The following is a 25,011-nucleotide window of genomic DNA, read 5'->3' as shown; positions in this document are numbered from 1 at the left end:
AAGTATCCTTTGGCAAATGTGCCACCTCCCTTGAATCTGCCTCCCAGAACACTCCCTGCAGCATCTGGCTGCTCCCACACAGATGCACACACACACACCACAGAACTTGCTCATCTAAGAGCAAGAAAAGGAGGCCTGGCGTGTTTTTAATTAGCCCCTTTCAAGTATTTCACCATCCCAGGGGGCCCCAGCTCAGGGGGGGTCAGAGCCAGCAAGGGGCTCCTGTCACACCACGGGCCTTCCAGGGAACAGGCCGCTGCCTCCAAACTGCCCCTCCCACAGCTCTGGGAATGAAAAAAAAGGCGAATTTAATGCCCTTTCTATAAGTACTTAATAACTATGGATATATTAATATAGATGACTAACACTTACGTGGCTAGCTCAGGTTCCTCTAGCAAGTCGGTGTCGCTGTTTCTCAAGGCAGAGCAGCGTACTGCGTTACTGCAGCCTGTCACTGATGGTACACACCGGGTACCTCAGCACTGCTACCACGTTATGGTTTTATGGTGTTTTTAGCCGGTTTCAGCGGGGCGGGCAGAGGGAAGAGACCCCCCCGCCCCCCCCCCCCCGGCGCCGCCTCAGGCCCGCGGGGAACAAAGCCTCCCGCAACTCGACGCCTGATTGGCTAGCCGCAGTCACATGACCCAGCCAGCCAATCAGGTGTCAAAGCCGCCGCGGGGGCACTGGGGTCACCTCGGCCCTCAGCTCCTGGGGGCCCCGGGTGGCTCCTTGGCCCTCAGCTCCTGGGGGGTCACCATGGCCCGCAGCACCCGGGGGGCTCCGGGGGTCACCTTGGCCTTCAGCTCCGGGGGGCTCCTTGGCCTTCAGTTCCCGGGGGCTCTGGGGTCACCATGGCCTTCAGCTCCAGGGGGCTCCGGGGGCTTTGGGGGTCACCTTGGCCTTCAGCTCCTGTGGTCGCCATGGCCCGCAGCTCTGGGGGGCTCTGGGGAGCTCCGGGGTCACCTTGGCCCTCAGCTCGGGGGGGCTCCAGGGATCACTATGGTCCTCAGCTCCTGGGGGGCTCCAGGGATCACTATGGCCCTCAGCTCCTGGGGGGCTCCAGGGATCACCATAGTCCTCAGCTCGGGGGGGCTCCAGGGATCACCATGGTCCTCAGCTCCTGGGGGCCCTGGGGGTCTCCATGGCCCTCAGCTCCTGGCGGCTCTGGGGGGCTCCTCAGCCCTCAGCTCCTGGGGGCTCTGGGGGGCTCCTCAGCCCTCAGCTCCCGGGGGTCACTGTGCTGAGGGAGACCCCAGCCTGGCTCTTCCTCCAGCGCGTCGCCGGAGGCTGCAGCCTTGGAGCTCCTCCCGAGAGGAAATTAAAACCAGCGTGGGAAAATCAGGCTTGGTTTTGTACCAAAGTAAGTGTATCACTCTTTTTAGGAAAAAAAAAAAAAAGTCTGCTCACCTCAGCAGAGAACAAAGCACGAAGTTAATCCATCGAGTGTTAGAAATCCCCTGGCCAAAATGACACGCAAGTCCATTCAGTCTTTCAGTCCAAGTTTTATTTTAGCATCGCAGCTTTCTCAGAAAATAAAAGGGATTTAACCCCTGAATCTTCACAATAGGGACATAAAAATGTAGTTTTTTAAGATGACTTTACAAGATGAGGCCCTGCCTCCAGAGATGAGGCACTTGTAGCATTGACAGTAAAAAAAAACTAGGCAGGTCAGGCCAGGAGGGCCTTCCCTTTGCTCCTCTCACACTTAAATATCAAGTAATGCACACTGGCTGTCCTGCAATTTAAATAAAAACACACTTAATTACTTTTGATTAATTTCTATTCAGTGAGCTGAAGTTCCCTATTTCTTTGCCATGAAAGGAGTGTCTGTATTGTCCTTTTTAAAGGAGCAAATGGCAGCAGAGAGCAGTCATCTGCTTTTTAAAAGAAGAGAATAAGCTTTCACAAGAGATGGGAGTGAACCCACTCAGAGACCCAAGCATCCCTTGGTCACCTACTTTTCAGAGTGATAATAGGAGCTACTAGGATTCCAGGGTCACATGCTTTAGGATTTCACATGGAAATTTATTTACAGCCATTCAGCACCACCTGCTGGCATGACTTCTTATAAAAAATAGTCTAGAAAGTGTGGTGGTTTGGGTTTTGAGTTGGTGTACCTTCTTAGGTGTACATTAAATCCGATGCACTGCAGATATTTTGGACCTTTTCTATAATATGGAGGAGGGATGTCACCTCAGAACACTTCAAATAAAACCATGTAGATGAAGATCATCTCCTGACACCCCACCAAAAGATAGTATTTTAAATAGCAGCCCCACTAATTTCTCTGTTTAGTTCCCATCAGCCCTCAACAGCTGCCTACTGCCATTCCTGAGAGAATTTCAACCCTTACAACTCTTCTCAACACCACATAAAACCCAACCAGTTCATTTTTTCCTGGCATGCAGGTATTTCTCTGTCTCCATCCTGAAGTCGAAACACAAGCTGACATTCCCCCCAGTTATTCCTTCAATTTATGACATGAATCTGCCAATTCTTTAGTTACTTCCTCAGGAATTACAGTTTTCAAGGGACTTTTGCCAGCTGGTGACAAAGTATCCACTGGGATCCACACTTTTCTTGCTTTAAATATCAATGATGACAAAGACTTCTGGCTTCTCATCCTCACAGATCTGCATTGCTGAGTAAGTTATGGCTTTTACCTCTGTGCCCTGGAGAGAAAAGACACAAAAACCTGTCTTTTCTAAACGACATCCTCTGCAGATCATGTTACCAGTGTTAAGTACCCAGTACTTCCCACCTTTTACAAATGCTACCCAGTTTAACAGTTTTTCTCCCCAAAAAGCTGTATTTGTTCAGATGAGTAAGAAAATTGGCATACTTGGCCAGGCCAAATAGTGGCTAAGTGTCTCTTCCCTTATTTTATTGCCTTTTATTGTACAAATTCCTGCTCTCACTTCTGACAGAATAGCAACATTCCCTGTGTTAAGACCCACCCAGCTGGTGTGGTGAGAAGGATTTGCTTCTAGTCCTTCTTTAGGAGGACAAAAATAAAAGGCAGTAACTAAGCAAAAAGCTGTGAATAGTGTGAAAACCAAGCCCAGGTACACACGCTGAATATCGACTGGTTTACAGTGCCCTCAGCATCACAAAAGGAAAGACAACTGTTGAGTTGTGAGGAAGCATCAGATGCTTGGATCAACAGTTTCAGGATTACAAAAAAAAACAACCCAGGCAAAAAGTAAGACCTTAAGGTTAGTGCCTGTGGTTCCATCCAGTGTTTATCCTTGGAGCTCTTGAGGACTCCAGAGATCTTTATTTAAAGCCACCTCCCCTCCCCACAATGTACAAAATTCACAAAACCCACTGCATACCTGAGGGTGTTTGGGTAAAGAAAACTCTTCTCCCCACCTTTAAAAAAAACACAGAAGAGAGGTGGTTGGAATGTTGGTAATATTGCTCAAATGTTATAATTAGTTTCACAGATGAGCACAGGGCAGTGAGATTTTAATTTAAAGCTTTGAAGGAAGAAAAAAAGAAGCCCCAAATCCACTTTTTTAGAAAGCATCAGGGAACTCCAGCACATCAACAGTATTTCAAAGTGGTTACTCTGAAGGCAACACGTAAAGGTATTAATTAAATCAACTGATCATTTAAGCTCACCCAATTGATCTTATTTTGAATTGCATTCGATCAATGTGAAGCACTTTCACCTCCTGCAAAGAAAGCCAGAGAAGAAATATGTCAGTAACACCAGAAATTCTCAGTAAATCCCATTTATGAAGGTTATACTCCACTGTTTTAAGTGCAATCTAAAGGGAATTTGAGCAGCCTCAAAGAGATGCACTGCTACTTGGAACACAAACTGTATAATGGCAGGAAACAATTAGTGTCTGAGGTAAGAAAGCTTAACAATTTGTTTTTCAAGTCTTTCTGGCCTGGTATTTTCAATTCTCCAGGTGCTGTGCTTCAATGTTCTGTTGTGTTCCTTTTTTTCCTACAATAACTTTGCATTCTGAGCTGATATCCAAGAATAGTGTTGACCTGCAAATGGAGAAAAAGACCCAAACAAAACACTTACCCTGGGTATAAAGAACTCATTAGCACTGAATTTATACAGCCACTCATCCAAGAGGTGGAAAAGAAGAGACAACATGTCATGTCCTGGTGGTTAAAGCAGAGAAGATCATCAGTTGATGGTCTCAGCAAGAACACCCAAACATTTTAAAAATGTACAGCTTCTGCACTATTAGAAGACTCAGATTAGGGATGTTTAATTAGATTTTAATTAACTGCAACAGCACTACATGTAAAGATTCAAAATGTTGGTACCTTTCTCCCTCAGGAGTCATGGAGTTCCAATATAAAAAGCCAACACAGCCTCACCTTCTGCCTCTACCTCCACTGTATCCACGGGCTCCACGGTCTCTGTGTCAGTCATGTAACCAAACATGGCCATGACACACTGCTCAAATGCTTCTTCCAGAGTGTCTCCCCAGGCATGTAGCCTAAAAACAAATGGGAACATTCAATAAATCATAACAAAAAATAATAACAAAAATTCCCAAAGTATTATGCAGGTGAGAAATCAGAACAAGAGAGTTCAGGCAGAGGGAGTGAATTAACAAAAAGACTTGATTTTTTTATATCTATGAATTTGGGCAGATGAGAGAGATTTTCCTTCTTGCAGTTTGTGTGATGAGTTTATTGGGAGAACATGGAGAATAAATGTTTTAGCATAAAGGAAAGCTCTAGGAGGTGTTCAAGGCCAGGCTGGATGAGGCTTTGTGGAGCCTGGTCTGGTGGGAGGTGTCTCTGCTCATGGCAGGGAGGTTGGGACCTGATGATCTTTAAGGTCTCTTCCAACATTCACCATTCTATGATTCTGTTATTTTCCTTCTCAATATGGGTAACTGATGTCTATAAAAGTGAACTACTAAGAATCTTGATTTAAAAGGAAGAGATTAAAAGGAGATTTGGGAATTTTCAAATACCAGAGGTTCAGCAGAGCACCAGAGGAATATTACAAGAGAAAAGAAAACAAATGTGATCCTATTGTCTCCCAAAAGCAGAAACAAAATTGAGCTCCAAAAAACCCCAGTGTGTGACATTTCCTAGTTCTGTTGGGTGAACATCTGCAAGCAGTTTTCAACAGGTCCTCCAGATTTACAGCAGTGAGAGAAACAATCAATCTGTCATACTGAGAAATCCCAGCTGCCCATACTTACTGCACATCTGCTGTGTGATCCAGATCTGAGGAGGAAGGGAAAAGAAAAGGCATGACATCACCAAACATGTTGTAAAAATCAGGATTAACACCCAAGGAATTCAGGTATTGTTGCTGTAACAAGAACTTCTTGCCATTAATTTTCAGATGAGAGACAGTGATAATCTATTCTCCAGAATATCAGGAAAAGCTATCACAGAGGAATGTTGGATTATTTCTACCAAGCAGAGAAACAGTGTTTAATGTCATTGTGCCAGGGCCCTACCTGCACAACAGGCTTCTACAAGTTAACTGCAATAAAGAGAAACTTTAACCAGGAGACAAGAGTTTTTGCTGAAGTCTGCAGGACTGAAAATTATTCATGCAGAGGATGAGATCTGCAAATATTTCCAGCTCAGCAAAGAAATCGACCTGTCCACACCCCAAAACACCCATTATGCAAACAGGAGAATTAAAAAAACAACCCTACATAATACAAAATAGAAGGCAATCTTCACTCATAAAGTAGGATTAACTTCCCATGCATGTATCAAATTTTCCATGAACATCATTTACATTCCTTTAAAGGAACAAGAAAGATGCAAAATTACACCAGGTTGGCAGAAACTGAGCTAACTTGGGATGTAAAATAAATGCCACGCTGTGATAAGTGTAACTTGAAGGTTGTTCTGAGGCTGTTTAGATCATTCACACACCATTAATGGATTCCCAACAACAGTTTCTAAAGCAAACAAATTCCAGTGGAGGTAAAAGAAGAATAAAACCTCTTCCAGAAATGGTAACAGAGTGGCTATTGCAATGTGTCACCGTATTTCTGCACTGCTATCAAATAAAGATCTGAACATTTCCTAAAAATATATATTCTAACAGAGCAGCAGACACAGTCCTGGCTGAAATAGAAAACAGACACTGACTGGTCTCCTGTCAGCACCTGAAGCCCTTGGGCTGCCACCCACTTGCTTGACATCTTCTTAGAAGACATTGCAGGGGTGGGGAAAGGGAGGGATAATGTTCTTTTAGAAAGGCAGATAGGAGAAAAAACACCACACAGCAACCCAACACACTCTGGAACATCAACTCCTGTATAAAAGAGGTAGAACAATGTGCTGCCTTGCTGAGAAACAGCTTGAAAGGGGGAAAGTTTTCCAGGTGAGATTTAACTAATTAATTTATATAATGATTTATTTAGCACCCATAACAACAAAGGCGTTTATCTGAGATTAAAAAAAGTTCTAATTATCTCTATTAATTCAACTACAGCTTAAACACACACAGTACCAGCATATTAAGAAACTCCATGTGCCTAAAAAGCAACTTCCTTCCCCTCCTGCCCCCTCCCCACTGCCCCGTCACGCGCACCCGGTACCACGAGCGTGTTAGAAAACACTCACACTCGTATTTCTTGTTGAGGGGTGGGTACTTGGCTTTGATGGCCTTCTGCTCCTCCGTCAGGTTGTAATCCCTCTCGTCCGCTGCCATCGCTGCCGGGATGAGGCGCGTTCCCTCACTTCCTGGGGGCAGGACACGCGGCCACCTCCTGGAGAGCTGCAGCCCTGCCAGGCTGGGGTAGAACGGGAGAACTGCCTCCCAGCTCGGCCTTCCCGCTCGGCAGCAGTTTGGCGACAGGCTCTGGTGTTTAAAACATGATATTAAACGCGCGTTATTGATGCTGTTTGCTGCCAGAACCGAGTCCAACCCTCCACCTCTTGCCTCTAACCGATACACCACGTTCAGCCCCTGAAGCCAAGTCCTTCCAGGAAGCACCGACCCTTCCAGGAAGGAGTTTCTTGCCCCGTGTTTTGTGCCCCATCAATCATTTCACTCATCCCCAAGAACAAAATACGGTAATAAAGAAAAATGACGAGCCCACTACAGAGCAAGCTGACATTTGCATTGCCTCCAAACCCCGAGGTGTGACAGGAAGATCTGTGAAAATGTGATTTTTCTTAAGGAAAAGAAGCCTGGTTTTCTCTTAGGACAGGGACTACATTTAAGGCTTCAACCCTGGAAGCACATGCATGGCAGGTATGATCTGTCACCCAAGTGCAAGGGTTTTTATGTGCATCTTTTCTCACAGAGTGTCCTTTAAAAACTGGAGAACAAATTAACTTCAGACTAACTAACTTCCTTCAGGCTAGAGCCTGCCAGATCTCCAGGTACAGTTACCATTCCTTGCTCTTTCTCAGTATTTTTGTGCATTACATTATTTATTGACAGCTGGGCCCAAGGCTTCCACAAATAATGTGAATGAGAGATTACAGCTAGCACATAAACACCATCAGGGCTGCTTTGAAACAGGAGTGGTTCTTACTCCAAGACTACAAAGGATGGCCAGTTTCTATTTTCAGGTAAGCACCTCAGGATGCTGCAAAGAGAAGTCTGAAATCGAGAAGCCTTCTGAGGGAATAAACCTGGATGAACACACGTTTGGATTTTAAGCCTGTTGAGCCTTGCCCGCGGGGGGTCAGATCCACGGCTGGTCACGCCAGGTCACCCGCAGCAGGCCACGCAGAACCACTTACATCCCAAGCAGGGCTCACTGCTGCACTGCGTTAGGGGAAAGAAGGGAAGTTATTAGCGATCACAAGCAATCGATAACCCAAGAGGACGCTTGAGGATTCCCCACAACGTTCCCCAGGCGGGGCCGCGAGGACCAGGCCTCAGCCTCCCGCACACACCCGCTCGGTCCCGGCCCGACACAGCTGCGGTGACCGGAGGAAAAGCCTTCCCTCTGCCAAGCCGGGGCCTCGCCCACCAGCCGCCCCCGGCCCCCTCCAGCCCGGGACGCCCCCGAAGCGCGGGCCCCGCCGCCCTCCCGCTCCCCGCGGAAAATGGCGGCTCCCAGAGGAGCCCCCCCCCCCCTTCTTCTTCTTCTTCTTCCCGGCCGCCCTCCCACGTGACCCTTCTCCCCGCCCCCCGCCTCTCGCTGATTGGCGGAGGCGGCCCGGCGGCGCGCGGCGATTGGCGGGCGTTGGCGCGCGAAGGGGCGCGCGGCGGCGGCGCGGCGGGCGGAGGCGGCAGGAAACAATAGAGCGCGGCCGGCGCGGCCCAGCAGCGAGCGCGGCACCGGCCGCACGTCCGCCCTGCCCGGCCCGGCCCCGCCCCGCCTCGCTCCCCGCCCCCGCCCCGCCATGGCGGACAAGGAAGGTAGGGCTCGCGGCGCAGGCCCCGGGGCGCGGCCTTCTCCGCTCGGGGCCCCGTGAGGCGCAAGGACCGGGCCCCCCCACCCCCCCCCGCGCCGGTCTGAGGGGAGTGGGCCCGGGAGCGGGCCCCGCCGCCTCCGAGCGGGCAGGGAGGCCCTGAGGGCAGCCCGAGGCACGGGCTGGGGGGTGGCTGTGCCCGCACGCCCCGCATTTTCCCCCCGCCTTCCCCCCCTCCCCCCCCCCGCCTTTCCCGTTCCATCCCTCCCGACAAAAGGAGTTTGCGTTTCCCGGGAGCCGGGCGCGGGGAGGGCGGCAGGAAGGGCCGTGCCCCGGGCGGGGGTGGGCAGCTGCGGCCTGCTGCAGACAAAGGGGTGTTCCGGGGGGCTGGGCTCCCGGGGGGCTCCCGGCAGGGGTTGGTAGCAGAGGGCGGCGGAAAGTGTGTGAGAGAAGCGACCGGGTAACGAGGGATCCTGGAAAACCGGATTCGGGGAGCTGGTAGGTCGAGGCTGCAGCCGGACCGGTGTGTTCGGCAGCAGCTGCTGGGCCTCCTGCTCTTGAACGCCTTTGCAGGGCTGGTTTCTGCCGCCACGGGTACCCTGGGGCACCAGTTTTCAGTGTTTGATCACGCTGCTGTTTCCGGGGTGACGAAATTGGACACAGTTAATATTAATTCCCGGCCTTATTTCCAGAAACAAAGATTAGCGTGTGCAACGGAGGGGGTTTTAGTCATCTAACAAATACTCCAGTAGAGCAAACCAGGGTGTGATGTAGTTGGCTCTTAATTCAATTGACCACTCACAGTGTTGCAAATATATTCATAAAGGCTAATTGTGTGAATTTTTTTAATAAACAACCGTTCAGCAGCCTTTGATGATGCAGTGGAAGAACGTGTGATTAATGAAGAGTATAAAATATGGAAAAAGAACACCCCCTTCTTATATGATCTGGTCATGACCCATGCTCTGGAATGGCCCAGCTTGACTGCTCAGTGGCTTCCTGATGTGACAAGGTAAGCTGATCCTTTTCCATATTTTATTTTGCTTTTAAAGCAGAAGAAATGGTAAATCTAGAATTAACTTTTCGTTCAAATAAGGTAGTTTGTGAGTTCTTTCTGTTTTCATTGCTTTTTGCACCCTTGCTTTGCCCACATCAGATTGAGGAGGATTATGAGCACTAGAGGGATCATCAATGCAGATATTTCTGATTTGGGGAAGTGCCTTCTGTTCTTGAGAAGATACTTTCACAAATTTGATTCCCATGTTTTAACTCGGCCAGCTTCACACTCCCCTTTAATAAGCAAAATGCTACTTAAAAATAGAACAAAGTGTAATTTCGCCATAATCACCATTTTGTCCAAAGCTTCCATAACAATGTTCTGCCTGCAGAGAGTGTTCATGGTCCTCAGAGTCGTCCTGGGAGGGACCTGCTAAGGTCTGTTAGAGGAACACATGGGAGTGATGGGCTGCCAGAGTGTTCTGCTGCTAGAATTTTGGGTTGAGATCTTGAGTTATGACAAGAGATTGATTTCCTCTGGAGAAAGAGAGTTTGGTGTTGGAGCAGGAGAGCAACGATGACTTTAATGAGTGTTACTTGAATCGTAGAGGTTGGAAGGGACCTCACAGATCATCTGGTCCAACCTTTCTAGGTACTACTCTAGTTTATATGAGGTGGCTCAGCACCCTGTCTAGCTGAGACTTAAAACTGTCCAATGTGGGGGAATCCACCACTTCCCTTGGGAGACTGTTCCAATGTCTGACTGTCTTCATGGTGAAAAATTTACCTCTTGTGTCCCATTGGAATCTCCCCAGGAGCAACTTGTACCCATCACCCCTTGTCTTTTCCATGGGACTCCTTGTGAACAGGGAGTCTCCACCTTCTTGGCAGCCCCCCTTGAAGTCCTGGAACAACAAAGTCACCTCTGAGCCTTCTTTTCTCACTCGACACTCATCAAAAAAACCACTGTAATCAGCTCACTCTTTGTAAACTCGTTGTGTTTCTCTTGGAACTCTTCCCTTGCAGACCTGAAGGCAAAGATTTCAGCATCCACAGGTTGGTGCTGGGGACCCACACCTCAGATGAGCAGAACCACCTGGTGATTGCCAGTGTGCAGCTGCCCAACGATGATGCTCAGTTTGATGCTTCACACTATGACAGTGAGAAGGGAGGTAAGAGACCAGGGATGTGCCTCTTAACCACTTCTTCCTACCTTTCTTAGCAGAAATATTTGCCTCAAAAGTTCAGGCAGCAAAGTTCAGGTGCTGCTTCTGAAGTGATCAGTTTTTTTCTCATTGGTGCCCTTATTTATAAACATTGTGATTATTATTCTTTTTAATCTCATTGTAATATCATGATGGGGGGAGGAAAAAGTGGCAGGCTTATTGCAACAGTGTGTGGGAAAACCTCACCCCTCCCTGTTTCTCATCAGGAACTGACACTGGATTTCCTGGTACAGTGCTTATAGGTATTTTTCTTACCACTTTTCCATTACATAAACTCCTCCAGTGAGAATTTCACTCAAGGAAAAGAATATTCTTTCAGAGGAGCATAACATTTCACATGTTGTTCTCCTGTCTGGATTCTGCTGCCTGGTAATTGCCCCAGCCCCTTGGGGCACAAAAAAAAAAAAAAAGAAGATTGTGTTTTGTTTGGTGGATCAGACTTGAATTGGATGGTTCCTGCAACCTCACTTGGCTGTCAGCATGGCTGAAGGTCATTTCTCATTTTCACTTGGTTGAATTAATCTTTCTACCTGCTGAAAGACCTTAATGATCCAAGGTTTGCTTCTGTTTTTCCCTGGATTTTGCAATTAGATTTTTTGATCTTTGTGCTTCTTAAGAGCTTTTCATGAACACAGGGTTGCTTAATAAATACTTTGTTTCTATTCTATGTTATGTCTCCAATTCAGAACAAAACCAAGTTGGCTAAAACTGTGCAAGTTTGTGAAATGCCAGGTTTCTGTGACTTCATAAGATAAAGTAACTTTAGCAAGTTACGTTACAGTCCCACCCCTTAAATGTGGTGCAGCAGTTTATTTCTACCAGCATTTTGTTCTGCAATGCTGAATTTTGTTTATGTTTGAAAGTCCAGTTCTAGCCCATCTCTTTGAAATGTACAACACATCTTCATTACAGATAGAAGAGTTTTTACATGTTATAAATTTAAGGCATGTCTTTGTTAAATTTGAAACAGCAAAAAAAAGAGTTCAGGAAGAAATGGTCTTTAACTTGGCCCAAGTGCAGATGTTTTGGTGTTAGGAATACAGATGTTTTAAAGCAACATTGGAAAACTGGGATCCTTCAGTGACAGTTGTTCTTGTGACTGTGTTGCAAAAGAAGTGCTTGGCAGTACCAGCCATTGAGTCCTTGTGTCTTGCTCTGAAACAGGCTTATTATTTACAACGTTGTAAATTCCTACTTGCAGAGTTTGGAGGCTTTGGATCAGTCAGTGGAAAAATTGAAATTGAAATCAAGATAAACCACGAGGGAGAAGTGAACAGAGCCCGTTACATGCCCCAGAACCCGTGTATCATTGCTACCAAGACTCCATCCAGTGATGTCCTTGTCTTTGATTACACCAAACATCCTTCTAAACCAGGTGGCTGCTGCTTTCTTAATGTCTGTGCTCCAGAGATCCTTGAGAGGTCCTGAAGAAAAGGTTGATGTAGTGAAAAAGAGGCTAAGATGTTTTGTAGATTGCATGTCATTGGTGATTTTAGACAAAAGTGGGTAAAAGTTGATGTTACGTTGAAGTTGAAACGTGTTCAGTATGTGGATAGAAAGGCAGGTTTTGCTTTTGCTGTTTTAGTGCATGTTTTGTGGTGTGTTGGTGTTTGAGGTGGATGAATTACTGGGTAGTTGAGCTGCTGTCCTGATGCTCTGTAAGAATATTGTCATTTCTGGCTGAACTCATGAAGATTGTGCAGAGTAACTAGTTTTGCTGCCTGTGGGGAGGATCAGAAGTAACATTCTCACTTTCAAAGTGCAGTTGGAAATGATGAGAGGAAGAAAAATACAGCCCTAATTTAGGATGGGCCATTGCTTGGTCTTCCTGCCCAAACCCATACAAATAGCAGCTTGGGAAAACCTGGGCTTTTGTGGAGCTAAGAAGACAAACAGCTCAGTGTTGTCTCTCTGCTTTGTCTTTGAATGAGGTGGTTCTTCAGTTGGGGAAGATGCTTAAATGATAGAGAGGGATCCTGTGGAAAATGCCAGAGCAGAGCTCAGTAAAACTTAATGCCAGGTATTCCAGGATGTGCTGGAAGTGATTCTAGGCACTGGAGTTCTTATGCCAGCTCTTTACAGACCCTTCTGGAGAGTGTAACCCTGACCTGCGTCTTCGTGGGCACCAGAAGGAAGGTTATGGGCTGTCGTGGAACCCAAACCTGAGTGGGCATCTGCTTAGTGCTTCTGATGATCATGTGAGTGTTTTGAATAGGGCTGGGGTACAAGCTGCACCTTGTGTCCTTTGGCCAAGGTCAAATGTGTTGGGGTTTGGTTGGTTTTTGAGGGAGAGGAGGTAGGGGAGGTGAAGAGTGTCTGTCAAAAGATGCGATTTTAAATTGCTGTTCTTCTTTTCAAGACCATTTGCCTGTGGGATATTAGTGCTGTTCCAAAAGAAGGCAAAGTGGTGGATGCAAAGACCATCTTCACAGGACATACAGCAGTGGTGGAGGATGTATCCTGGCACCTGCTCCATGAATCTCTCTTTGGTTCTGTTGCTGATGATCAGAAGCTCATGATGTAAGTGGGGTGGTGTCTTCAGGAGCTGAGTGCTCCTTAGTCCCTCAGGAAAACGGGGTGGAAACCTGTGCTTCAATTCCATGTGTTCCCCTGCAGTTGGGATACTCGGTCAAACAACACCTCCAAACCCAGTCATTCTGTGGATGCTCACACAGCTGAAGTCAACTGCCTCTCTTTCAACCCCTACAGTGAGTTTATCCTGGCCACAGGATCAGCTGATAAGGTACATCTGCCTTGAACTTGGAACATACTTGCTTAGTTTCTAGCATGTAAATATGGATATTTATGTTACTTACTTCAACAAACCATGTTTTAATGTTTGGTTTTTTTCTAGACTGTTGCTCTGTGGGACTTGAGGAACCTGAAACTGAAGTTGCACTCTTTTGAATCACACAAAGATGAAATATTTCAGGTATAACAAAATGCCTTTATCTTTCATGCACCTAGACTTAGCTCTGCTTAGCTGTCTGGAAAAAAGGAAAATCATTCTTTCCCACTCTACCTGTTAATTAAATACACTTGCACTTAAACCCACACACATTCATTTCTCTCATCTGCTTATAATTGTCTGGCTTATTGTTGTGGACTGCTCAGGGCTCTGTGTGGGGCAGAGGGTAGAGAAGAGTGTCCAGAAGCCAGGGACAGAATGGAACAAAGAGAAGGTTGGAAGTTTTAACCCCACACAGAAGGGTGTAATGCTGGCTTTGCAGAGTAAATATCAATTATTCATGGCAGCAGCTTGAGGCAGGGAGGCACAGTGGGATGGTTTTCATCCCCTTGGTCCTGTAGGAAGGCTTTGGCTGGTGCCCATTAAAGGCCATCAGGGGAACATCTTGTGACAAGGAACAATTGCTCATTTTGCTGGAGTAAATATAGAATTTTCCCATCTTATGCAGCACGTGCTCAGATACAATATTTCCACTTCCAGCCCCTGCATGACTTGGAAGAAAAATATGCAGAGTTGCTTTTTTTTTTTTTTTGGTGGAAGGATTACAAGTTAAGACTGTAGCCATCTCTAAAGAAAATTACACATGGAATCCTGAAATGTCAGGCTGGATGTGGAATGATGTGTTCCTTTCTAATCCTGTGATCCTATGAAGGGGTGTGTTTTGGGGAGTTTTACCTCCAGCAGGAGAAGGAAGTGGGAGCTTTTTGGCAGCTCAGCTGTATGAGAGTGATTTCTTTTCATGTGTGAACCATGCCTAGTGCTTAAGGAATCCTGAATTGATATTTGTGCAGTCCTTATTAGCTGCTCTTTACTTCAGTATCCTTGAGAGATGTTTGCACTCCCTGGCTCCTGGACTGTGTAGGAGAAAGGGTCACAAGTGGCACCTTTTAGGTGCTCAGTGCTCACAAACCCCCCTCCTGTGCTAGAACATTATTACTGGGCATATTAATATTTAAATGAGAGTTCTCAGAGCTTTTGTGATGCAAAACACAGTGGTGGTGAATGTCTCTCATCCTCCAGCTTCCCCAAACTAACTTCCTTTCCAAACCCACCCTTCTCTGCAGGTCCAGTGGTCACCCCATAATGAGACTATATTGGCCTCCAGTGGCACCGACCGCAGGCTGAACGTGTGGGACTTGAGGTAAACCCCAAAGGAGTCACCTTGTCCTGACAAAATGTTCCTGATGAATTGCCTCACACCTCAAAACCCAACCAAACCAACCCCCAACTTTTCATCTTCCCTCTTTTTTTTTTTTCCCAGTAAAATTGGAGAAGAGCAATCCCCTGAAGATGCTGAGGATGGTCCCCCCGAGCTCTTGGTAAGTCCTTTGGAATCTCCTTGAGGGTTTTGATGGATTATTCATCTCTGGCTTGCAGATTTGTAAACATGCTCCTTTTTTTCATTCCCCAACACCAGTTCATCCATGGTGGTCATACTGCAAAGATATCTGATTTCTCCTGGAATCCCAATGAGCCCTGGGTAATTTGTTCTGTATCAGAAGACAATATCATGCAAGTCTGGCAGATGGTAAGTTGGTTGGGGAGGTGCAGGAAGGGGCAGGTGAGAGATGGTGTTGGAACTGCCTGGATTCCAGCATTCCTGGTTTTATTTACAGCTCTCAGCACGACTTGCTTTGTAGCACTGCCTAAATCTCCAAGGGACAGTTAAATCCTCCTCAGGTTTTGGTCAAAACACTGGTTTACAAACTCTCAGAAGCTGGTTTGCTTCTCATTACACTGGTGTAGAAGGAATTTTTTCCCTTCCATGTTTGAATGAAAACGGCCTGTGTGTGAGAACCAGAGCTGAAACTGGGGTTTCTGTTGGTTGTTGTCTTCAAGAATGAAATATTTGCAAATGATAAGTTTTCTCACGAGGGTGGAGAGGGAGGAGGGGTGAACAGGAAAAGTTTGCTGGCCCTAAATCACCAAGTGTTGAAGGTTTTGGGTAACAAATTTGTGTTTGAATAACCTTGGACAAGACCAGTCTCCTAATTTTTATCTATAGATGGGTTCACAGGGGCTTTATTCTTAGCAGCCTTCACTGTAGCTCTTTTGGAAGGTGTTGCTGCAAAGTAGATTTACTAAGTGCTTACACAAGAGTGTTAATTCCAGCAGGTCTGGCAGTGGGCTCTGTTTTTAGGAGGCAGATTTCCATGAGCTAAAATAATCTACAGGATACTTGTGGAATATTTTGGAGACGTGGTGTGGAAAAAGGTAGTTTTATGTTGCTGGTTTAATGTTAAACTGCCTTGAGGGATCAGGGCTGGGGGATAGATCCTGCAGATGAAGAAGTGTCAGAGGTTACTGAAGTGTTCCAGCAGATGGAATCCTCTTCAGGGTGGTGGTAAATGCTTCTTCAGTTCCTCCATCTCTTGTCTTGCAGGCAGAGAACATCTACAATGATGAAGACCCTGAAGGAAGTGTGGATCCAGAAGGTCAAGGATCCTAGATGACAAACTTTTCCTGTTTTTAGTCTTTTTTCCTTCTCTTCCCTCTCAACCCTGATATTGACTTAACACTGGTTTTGAGACACACGTAGATTTTGTGTTCAGCCATCCTTCTGTAGATACCACCACCAGGCTTCTTAACCCAGCCAGTAATCCCTAAGGAAAGGGCTCAGCTCCTTGTTCAGATTCCTCTTGCTCTGGGGCTTGGCTGTCCTGTTTTAGCTGCCTCCATCACACAGAGCAAACTTGGTTTTGTTGTTTCTTCTTCTGCCTTTACCTTGCTTACAGCTACAGCCTTTTGCTTAATTTAAAGGACAGTTAATGGTGGAGCTGCCAGGGAAGGTGTGAGCAGATGGGGATAGATCCAAGTGTTAATCCTCTGGCAGTTCAGAAATGGAGTGTGAAAGATCTTCACTGCAACTCAGAAGTCTTGGGATTCCTTTAGTTAATCTGTACTTTGTGGATTTTTGTGCCTCTGCAGATGCAGAACAGTCTTGCAGATTCTGACTTGAACTGAAATTAAATTTCTATTTTTTTTTTGGTCTCTACTGGTAATTCTGGGTTTTCCATTCCTTCCTCTCCCCTTTCTCCCACCTGCTGGGTGACAGCAGTTTGGGTTCTTTAGCTGTTCCTGCAGAGCATTGTTCACCTCCCACGTATTTTGCTCTATTGTGTGTTTCTTGAGCTGTGTTTTCACATCAATTTCTTTCCTTTCTGTGAAATGGTTTTTAAAACTTGGGGCCACCAAGTTGTAAAGGTGTATGTTTTTACCAGCTGCTGCACCACAGATGGCACGTCTGGTCACCTAGGACAGCGTTGGTAGCTGGTGTCTGTAAAGCAAATGAAACGTGGATGAACTGCTTTTTTTAGGAGTTAGTCCTTGACCACTAGTTCCTGCACATCTTCCACTAGGGTGTCCTGTTCCACCAGCAACTCTCCGTGCTCCTCATGACTAACTGTGTGTAAGTGCTTCAGATGGAATAAATTTTTCTACGTAAAGGCCCTGGAGCTCTGTGAGTTTTGTCTGGTTCTCTGATCAGGATGGGCAGAGGAGCTGGAGGACCTGCCAGAGGAGGAGAGGCTGAGAGAGCTGGGTTGGTTCAGCCTTGAGGAAAGGAGGCTTGGGGAGACCTTATCAGCATGAACCAGGACTTCAAGGGTGGCTGCCAAGAAGGTGGAGACTCCCTGTTCACAAGGAGTCCCATGGAAAAGACAAGGGGTGATGGGCACAAGTTGCTCCTGGGGAGATTCCAATGGGACACAAGAGGTAAATTTTTCACCCTGAGGACAGTCAGACATTGGAACAGTCTCCCAAGGGAAGTGGTGGATTCCCCCACATTGGACAGTTTTAAGCTGGACAGGGTGCTGAGCCACCTCATGTAAACTAGAGTAGTACCTAGAGAGGTTGGACCGGATGATCCTTGTCCCTCCCCACCTGGCATCCTGTGATTCCATGATTCTGCAGGAACTGCTTTAGGAAGAGTGAAGTGCACATCTTCAGGAAGCAGAGGAAGGAAGGGAAGGGTCTCTACCTGTTTTTGTCCTGTGAGACCAGGTGCTGGTGTGGATATTCCTTGGTTGTAACACATGGGTGCTTCTCCCTCTTGGGTCTGCTTTCCTTGTGCAGTGAGTCAATCTCCCGAGGCAGGAGCACACTGATCCCTGCCTTGCACCCACCCCTGCTGCTCCCTGGGTTTTGGGGGCTGCCTTTAGCTCTTACCACAGAATTGTCTTTTATTAGTCTGCAGCACAGTAAGAACAAGCACCTTGGTTTGACACAGCATCACAGAGTGGTGGGGTTGGAAGGGACCTCAGGAGATCATCTATTCAGGATCACCTAGAGCAGATCCCACAGGAACACATCCAGGTGGTTTGGAATGTCTGGGGATGGAGAAACACACACACACTTGTCCTATTTCAGACACAGCTTTGAGAGCTACAAAGATCCTTGAACTCTGACTTTTATTTTCAGTGTGAGACTAAATAAAGTGGAAACCTCCACAAACTAGTTTCTGTGGCCCGGGGTGGGGGGGAATGTGTCCTGATACAGCAGAGACCCTTGGAATACAAAAGAAAACCCTGTTAAAAGGATGAAGCTTCTCTTGCCTGTAAACTTGAAAAAAACAGTCAATCCCTCCTGACTCTGGCTTCCAGAACAATCCTTTCAGTGCAGGTTTAGATCCACCCGTGGAACAAGACAAGGTACATTTCCCAAACCCAGCAGAACATAGACCCGTCACACCCCGCGGCCGTTGCTCAGTGCAAGTAGAATTTTTCTGCTCCCCCGTGGAAAAACAGTTTTACTACACAAGTACCAGCAGCACCTGGAGAAACACACACAGGAAAACGCTGGTCTGGGATTCCTGACTCCAGGAGCTGCTGGGGCATCAGGCAGGATAAGCAGCAAGAGGAGATGTCCCCTGCAGGTGCCTCTGTTCTTTATTTTTGCTACAGTGAGGAAAAGTCCATCCTGTTCCTAACACTCCTGCTCTGCTTTTTCTTCTGACTTGCAAAGGTGGCCGTAGATTTCTAAGCAGCCCCTGTAGGGGTAGAAAGTAAATTTAGACTGTTAAATATTTACATCAAGTGGAGAAAATGAAGAAAGGGGACAGGCTATTTCTGGAAAGCATTCTTTCTTTTCACAGTATGGAAGAAAAGTAATGAGGAAACACTTAAACTGGCTCGGGATGGGGTCTTGTGAGTGTGCAGACCTTGCCCAGCCCTTCCAGAGCCCTTGGCAAGCAAACCAGCTCTACCAGCAGGGAATGTCATTTTTGGTGTGAGCCAGGGGGGATGCAGCTCCGAGCTGAGCTTAACTCTGAGGTCCTCAGTGCAAATGGGAACTGTGGTGAGGTGTCCTGGCAAGAAATCACCTCCAGGGACAGCAGGGTGTAGGTGGCCAGGGCTTAGGAGGCCACACTGCTTCACCCAGGCTTTAACACTCATCTGTGATTTAGACCCGTGACTTAGAAGGACCCCAAGCAGCAAAGACCTGGGGTTGGGGGGATCTGGTCTGAACCATAAATGTAAATCAACTCATTAAAACATCTTGGAATGGCTGGTGGTGTGAGAGGCTGGAACAAATCTTCCCTCTGCTTGCAAGGCTGAAGCCTTCCCTGGGCAAAAGGAAAACTGCACCTGTTTGTGGGAGGGTTGAGTGGAGAAGTGGGAAACAAAATGCTAAAAAAAAACAGTGAAGCTACAGAAAATCATGAAGAGTGTGTTCAGCTGAGACTGGGTGACATGTAACTGCACAATGCTTGGTGAGTAAGGGAGTCCACAGGCTTTGGGGCATTTTCTGGAGTTTTGAAAAATCCTGTGTTACAAAGAAGATCTGAGTGGAACCAGCAGGAGAGGGTGATAAGCAGAAGATAAATCTCTCTCACTGAGGAGCATCCACAGTGCCGTGTCTCAAACCCAGACCTCAGCTCCTTTCCACAGATTCCTAAGGAAACCAGCACTTTCAGTTGCCATGCCAGCTTCTTGGAAAGCAACTTCTCCTCTTTGTGTACTGGAATGTCCAGCAAACTCCTGTGTGCTGGATGACAAAGAGTCTGGAGTTCCCCCTGTGCTGCCCCACCAGACCTCTTGCCCACACATGGGACCAGGAGCAAAAGCCCACGGTGTCCCATAGCTGTGTGACCACCAGCCTGTCCTCTCCATCATCCTCCTCCTCCCAGCCCCTCCCCAGCCCCTCCATGTCATGGGGATGAGACACAAACGGACTTGTAGATGGAGAGCTCCCTGTGGAGGCTGGTCCTCAGCTCCTCCAGCTCCTGATTCTTGCGCTGCTGGAGCTGGACCCCGTTCTTCAGCTCCTTCAGCCTGTCTTCCAGCTCCTCCACCTGTTCCTGGGGAGTGAGAAGACAAGAGTGGATGAGCTGGGGGGAGGAAGGCTGTCTCAGTGCCTGCTCTCTCATGGGGAGGATCTGCCTGGACGTGGTGTTGGGAGCTTAGGTTGGGTTGTGATGCGTTAGGTCCTTATGTTTCTCTTGGCTTTTGTCCCCCAGACTGCTCTGTGTGTGTTTGGAGAAGCTGTCAGGACTGTATAAACCCACGAGTCAGGAGAAGATAAAAAAGGAATTTGGGAAAAAGAAAATGTAGGGGCACCTCAGGGATGCCCCAATGTCCTGTTCTCCAAGGCAGAGTGGACCCCAGGATCCAGGAGGAGCAGTGTCATGGGTTCTGGGACAACTTCTAGCTTCTAGAAACTGCTCCGCGAGGGTGGGAGGAGGCAGCAACTGGAGGCCAAGAACAGGGAGTGTTGAAAGGGAGGGGATTAATTGTGGAGCCTCTTTGCCAAATGTGCTCTTGTAGATATTGAATTGCCTCATCCCTCAGGACAAGGTGCTGGCTGGGGGGGGATGCCTGGAGCAGCCAGAAATAGCCCTCAGAAGGCAGCCCAGCCCCTGGGCTGTGGACACAGGGGGTGAAAACCTTCCTGGCAGTGGGAAGGGCAGGATCTGGTGGGGCTGTTTCTATGGGGCAGGCTGAAACCAAGTGAGAAAATAATCAGGAGAAACCTTTTAGCCCAGGAGCTCGTTGGGTGAAGCACTTTCCCACCACACCCCTGTAACCTCAGCTTTCCATGTGCCCAGGAGCTGCTGCCTCGTCCGGCCTATGCCAGGGTGGGGGATCCTTTTGACTCCAACCATCAGGAGATAATTCCACCTCCATCCCTCCACCCTGCTCCTCCCCTTGGCCCTACCAGCGAGACCTTCAGCATCCACATTCCTGCAAGGAATGCCTAGAGATGAGAGTGTGAGGGGTGCCTGGCTGGGGCACGTACCCGGTACTGCCCGACCTCTTCATCCCGCTTCTGCTTCACCAGGACAATCTGCTCCTCCAGGCTCCGGTTCTGCAGCCGCAGCCGGCTGACCTCCCCCTGCAAGGGCCTCAGGGCTTCCTTCATCCCCTGGATCTCCCCCTGCATCTCCTGCAGTGCCTTGGCCCCTGCCTCACGTCTCTCCAGCAGGCGCAGCAGTTGGGGCTCGTAGTGCTCCTCCAGCCCCCGCCTGCTCTCTGCCACGAAGCTCTCGAACTCCATGGAGAGCCGGCGGCTCTCCTGCAGGTACAGGTTATCCTGCCGACATGGTGGAGCCTCCAGCTGTTGCCTCAAAACCTCCTTCTCCTTCTCGCAGGTCTCCTTCAGCCGGGACAGCTCACCAGAGAGCTGCCCAGCCTGGCTCTCCAGCTCTCCCCGGTAAGCAGCGTGCTGGGAGAGGTCGTGCCGCCGGCTCTCCAGCTGGTACTGGCAGGCCACACACTCCTTTGTCACCTTGAACAGCTTCTGCTTGATCTGCCGGATCTCATCCTTCAGGTTGTCCCTCTCCAGCTCCACCTTGGCCAGCAGCCTGCAGGCTGCCTGGATCTCCTGGTGGGCATGGCGGATCTCCTGCAGCGCCGGCTCCCGGAGCTGGGAGAGCTCTGTGATCAGGTTGTCTCTCTCTTTCTCCAGCTGCTCCACAGCTTCGATGCACTCTTGGAAATAGTCACCCAGCTCCTCGAGGCTGAGGCAGGGCTGCTCCACACCACCCCCATCCAGAGGGCTGCCTGCCCCCTCTGCATCCATGTCCAGCGGGATCCCTGTCCCGTCTGCGTCCACATCAGCTGGGATCCCTGCCCCGTCTGTCTCCATGTACAGTGGGATCCCTACTCCATCTGCACCCACGTCCAGTGGGACCCCTGTCCCACCTGCATCCACATCCAGTGGGATCCCTGCTGCATCCACATCCAGCAGAATCTCTGCTCCATCTGCATCCACGTCCAGCGGGATTCCTGCCTCATCCACGTCCAGCAGGATCTCGGCTCTGGTCACATCCTCGTCCAGCTGGGTCCCTGGCATGTTTAGCTCCAAGGAAATGTCCCCACAGTCTGCCTGCAGCTCCTGGTGGGTGTCTGGGCTGTCCCCATGCAGGGGTGTCACCCCCGCACCCTTCACTGGGTCTGAGGGGCTGAGTGAAAGGTCTGGGTGTGGAGCAGCAGCTGCTCCCTGAGGGGCTGAGGATGCTCCAGCTTCCTCCAGCTGCAGCTCTGGAGGGGCCTTGGGCTCTGCCATCAGGTCCCTGGAAAGGAGAGGACACATGAACCAGAGCAATAAGTGTAAGAGTTCTCAGCCCTTCTCCACCCTGCGAGGCACAGATGCCCTGACCCAAACTACCAGCTTTGGCCGGAGATAAGGGAAGAAAACCCTCCAGAAGTGACTGCAGTGGGGGAAGAGTGAGGGATGCAAACCCGGACCCGGAATCCCAGAGCTACTCCAGCGCCGAGGAGAACCTCCCACCCTGTCACACCCAGTCTCCCCCAGTGCCACCGCTGAGGCTGCTCCTGTGCCAAGAATCCAGCTTCCCCCAGGTTGCCGAACACACCGCGGGCTCTCCCGGTGAAACTTGCCGGGGTTTTAGCCCTGTGGCGTAACCTCACGGCAGGGGGATGTGCTGCAGAAGCTGGGGCGGGCTCCGGGATGGCTGGGCAGGGGGGAAGCAGCGCGGACACGGCGCCGGAGGCAGCGGCAGCCGCTGCAGCGGGAGCCCCGGCGGGCTCGGCTTTGCAGAGTCATCCCCTCCCGGCATCACCCCCAGCCCCGGCACCTGCAGCTGCCACCACCAAAACCTCGTGCCTTACATTCTCCCGGCTGCTATTTGCGGAAGGATGGAGAGAACAAGCCTCAGGGATGAGCCGCGGATTTTCCTGCTGCTTCCAGGAGCCGGGGTCGGCGTGAGATGCTCTCACCTCCCGGCCACGCCGCTGAGCTCATGTCTAGTCATTCCCCAAGGAATGAGCACAGGCTGGCACTCACGGGCAGCCCTCGGCTCTCGGCAACGGCTTTAAGGAAAGAACTGATTTTCACCGATACTTTCTCTCCTAATAAGGTAGTTTTCGGCAGCGATGACACATCGCAGCCTCGGACCCAAGGGCCGGGCGGCTGGAGAGGGGCAGCGCCTGGGAAAGTGGGGAAAGGGCTCTGCTTCCTTTTTCCTTGCCCTCCGCCTCCGGTGCCAGGGCTTATTTTTCAAAGTTCTGGGCTCTGCTTTGTCCCGGCGGGGCGGGGGTGGGAGGCAGGACAGCTCTCCTGCCTTCACAGTGGGGCAGGGAGGCTCACTCCCACCCAGCACCCCTCGTCCCAGGGCCCCCCAGCACTCCTGGGTACCCCAGAGGGACTGTATCCCCCCTTCCCAGTCCCTCCTGGGGGTCTAGGGATGCTCCCTGGATGCTGAACCTCAGACCCCCCCACCCCATCCCTGCACTCCAGGCTTTGGCAGCCCCCTTGCCCCCCACCTCGCTAAGGATCCCGCGCCCATGGGGCCCCCCCCAACCCTTTTTCTGTTCCCCCAGAGCTGGGCTCTTACCTTCCTCCCCTGGAGCCCAGTGCCTCCGGGTCTGCGCTGCACTTGGGCTTAGCATGGGGCGGGAGGGGGTTATTAATAAACAGGGCTGGAAATCAGACTCCCCCCGAGCAGCCGCTTCTCCTGGCCACCGCCTGCAGTGCCAGCTGCCTCCCTCCGCCCCGGGAGGAGGAGGAGGAGGAGGGCGGGGAAGGCCAAGCCTCCCACCCCCAGCAGAGGCAGCCGCAGGGGCTGGGCTCAGCCAGCCCGCATCCCGGGGAGCATATCCCCCCCATACCTGCATTTCTCCATCCCACCTCAGCTCTTCCCACCCGTGATTTAAGGTGAAGATTTGCCTCAAACGAGCCCTTTCCCGCAGCTCTGGGGGGTCCTTCCAGGGAACTGCAGGGTCCCATCTTGCTGGGGTCCCGGGCAGGGTGCAAGGGGTCGGGATGGGGACACTGGGGTGCCCCCGGGCGCTGTGGGGAGTCTCCTCTGCCATGGGTGGCTGCAAGGGGAAACGCTGGAGAACCCAGCACGTGGCTGCCAAGTGCTGCTGCCTCACCCTGTGCACGGAGCAGGGTGCTCAGCTGGGCCCTGGCCGCACAGGCAAGTGCTCCCCATCCCATTAATTAAAGCATATTAATGTATGAAATACCAATAACCCCGGGATCTTTAGATACCCCGCAAGCACCCCGGCAGTGGCAGAGCACAGCCTGCGCTTCCCCTTCCAACCCACAGCCCGTCCCTGGGTGGGGACGGTGGCGTTTGGCTCCGCAAAGCCTCGCGGTGGCCGTGCCCATGCTCCTGGGTGCCTGGCAGGGGCACTGCCCCCACTGCTGCCCTCACTGCCCCCTCACTGCCCCCTGTCCCTGCAGCTCTGCCTTCCCACAGTGCCCATCCCCACCGTCCCCACCCCAACCCTAAATCAGCCCTTCAGCGGTGATATTGTTAGCTTCTATTTATATAAAACACATTATTTTAGCTCTATCGGACACGGCTGCAACAGCCCCGGGGTGCTGGCATGGCCAGGGGGTGCTCGGCCCAGCCACCCCCCAAACCAAGCCTACCTCCAGCAGGGCCCGATCCCCCCGCGGCACCTCAGGAAGTCGGTGCTGGCCGCCCAGGAAGTCTCCAGTTTACGTGCCCCAAAATCACCCAGCAACGCTCACCGCAGCTTGCGACATCGCCCAGTGCCACCCCGGCCCCATCCCTGCCTCACCACCACCGTCACCACCACCGTCACCACCACCATCACCACCCCCTGCCCACGCCTTGCCCACCGCCCACCCTCCAAAATCCAGGTTGAAGTTATTGCACGTGCCCAACTCCTGGGATCAGAGCTTTAAAGGGAAATTTAGGTGGATTCTTTATTTCCTTCTTTTTTTTCTTCTTTTTTTTTTTTTATCCTGTTGCTTTTTTCAGCACAACCCACCTTCTTTTTTTATCCTCCCTTTCCCCTCCTTTCCCTTTCACTTCCCCCCCCGCCCCTTTCTCTTTTCCCCACGAGGTGCCTCTATTTGCTCCAAGACTTTTGACTCAACAGGAGAGGAATGCCGTTAATTCGCACAAGTTGGGTGTATAAATATCCATCTGGAGCTGAAACTGCCAAGGGGGAAGAAACCTGCGGGTCGTGCGGTCCAACAAACCCTTGTAGGGGATGGGGGGGACGATGGCAGCGGCTGCCGAGCCCGGGCTGGGCTTTATCTGATGAGCTGCCA

At 49.9% G+C, this 25,011-nt stretch overlaps 3 protein-coding genes across 5 annotated transcripts; 1 reads left to right on the top strand and 2 right to left on the bottom strand.

Annotated features, from left to right (window-relative positions):
- Positions 1-1,482: 1,482 nt before the first annotated feature.
- Positions 1,483-6,781, bottom strand: ZBTB8OS (zinc finger and BTB domain containing 8 opposite strand). Of its 2 annotated transcripts, XM_051638082.1 has the most exons (7): positions 6,580-6,781; positions 5,190-5,214; positions 4,348-4,469; positions 4,043-4,125; positions 3,625-3,677; positions 3,336-3,372; positions 1,483-2,672 (listed from the first exon to the last, which is right to left on the bottom strand). In XM_051638082.1, the coding sequence occupies exons 1-7, from the start codon at positions 6,665-6,667 to the stop codon at positions 2,586-2,588; spliced, it is 495 nt and encodes a 164-aa protein (XP_051494042.1). In that variant the 5' UTR covers positions 6,668-6,781; the 3' UTR covers positions 1,483-2,585. The 2 variants fall into 2 exon arrangements, with proteins under 2 accessions (XP_051494042.1, XP_051494043.1); XM_051638083.1 differs by lacking the exon at positions 3,625-3,677.
- Positions 6,782-8,153: 1,372 nt separating this feature from the next.
- Positions 8,154-16,973, top strand: RBBP4 (RB binding protein 4, chromatin remodeling factor). Of its 2 annotated transcripts, none has more exons than XM_051638076.1 (12): positions 8,154-8,335; positions 9,193-9,340; positions 10,351-10,496; positions 11,752-11,925; positions 12,633-12,748; positions 12,910-13,070; positions 13,167-13,293; positions 13,405-13,482; positions 14,583-14,659; positions 14,780-14,837; positions 14,936-15,046; positions 15,902-16,973. In XM_051638076.1, the coding sequence occupies exons 1-12, from the start codon at positions 8,320-8,322 to the stop codon at positions 15,965-15,967; spliced, it is 1,278 nt and encodes a 425-aa protein (XP_051494036.1). In that variant the 5' UTR covers positions 8,154-8,319; the 3' UTR covers positions 15,968-16,973. The 2 variants fall into 2 exon arrangements, with proteins under 2 accessions (XP_051494036.1, XP_051494037.1); XM_051638077.1 differs by having other exon boundaries at positions 8,187-8,335; positions 9,196-9,340.
- Positions 16,974-17,910: 937 nt separating this feature from the next.
- On the bottom strand, positions 17,911-24,403 carry SYNC (syncoilin, intermediate filament protein). Its single transcript, XM_051638067.1, has 4 exons — positions 24,361-24,403; positions 20,755-22,030; positions 19,692-19,816; positions 17,911-18,505 (listed from the first exon to the last, which is right to left on the bottom strand). The coding sequence occupies exons 2-4, from the start codon at positions 22,021-22,023 to the stop codon at positions 18,442-18,444; spliced, it is 1,458 nt and encodes a 485-aa protein (XP_051494027.1). The 5' UTR covers positions 22,024-22,030; positions 24,361-24,403; the 3' UTR covers positions 17,911-18,441.
- Between the last annotated feature and the right edge of the window lie 608 nt (positions 24,404-25,011).

This window comes from Apus apus, chromosome 21, assembly GCF_020740795.1.
Source record: "Apus apus isolate bApuApu2 chromosome 21, bApuApu2.pri.cur, whole genome shotgun sequence".
NCBI lineage: Eukaryota > Metazoa > Chordata > Aves > Apodiformes > Apodidae > Apus > Apus apus.
Note: the sequence above shows the minus strand (reverse complement) of the source record. Positions and strands in the feature narration are given on the sequence as shown.

What these genes read in the sequence shown, in the direction of transcription:
- RBBP4 (XM_051638076.1), top strand. An exon ending in CCACAGGATCAGCTGATAAG is followed by an intron (nt 13,294 to 13,404) that starts GTACATCTGCCT and finishes GTTTTTTTCTAG; the next exon opens with ACTGTTGCTCTGTGGGACTT. An exon ending in ATGGTCCCCCCGAGCTCTTG is followed by an intron (nt 14,838 to 14,935) that starts GTAAGTCCTTTG and finishes CCCCAACACCAG; the next exon opens with TTCATCCATGGTGGTCATAC.
- SYNC (XM_051638067.1), bottom strand. Translation starts at nt 22,023, where the DNA reads ATGGCAGAGCCCAAGGCCCCTCCAGAGCTGCAGCTGGAGGAAGCTGGA. An exon ending in AAGAGGTCGGGCAGTACCGG is followed by an intron (nt 19,817 to 20,754) that starts GTACGTGCCCCA and finishes CTCACTCCCCAG; the next exon opens with GAACAGGTGGAGGAGCTGGA. An exon ending in AGGGAGCTCTCCATCTACAA is followed by an intron (nt 18,506 to 19,691) that starts GTCCGTTTGTGT and finishes CTACCCCTACAG; the next exon opens with GGGCTGCTTAGAAATCTACG.
- ZBTB8OS (XM_051638082.1), bottom strand. Translation starts at nt 6,667, where the DNA reads ATGGCAGCGGACGAGAGGGATTACAACCTGACGGAGGAGCAGAAGGCC. An exon ending in GATCACACAGCAGATGTGCA is followed by an intron (nt 4,470 to 5,189) that starts GTAAGTATGGGC and finishes ATTTGTTTTTAG; the next exon opens with GCTACATGCCTGGGGAGACA. An exon ending in CTTTACCCAAACACCCTCAG is followed by an intron (nt 2,673 to 3,335) that starts GTATGCAGTGGG and finishes TTTTCTCTCCAG; the next exon opens with GGCACAGAGGTAAAAGCCAT.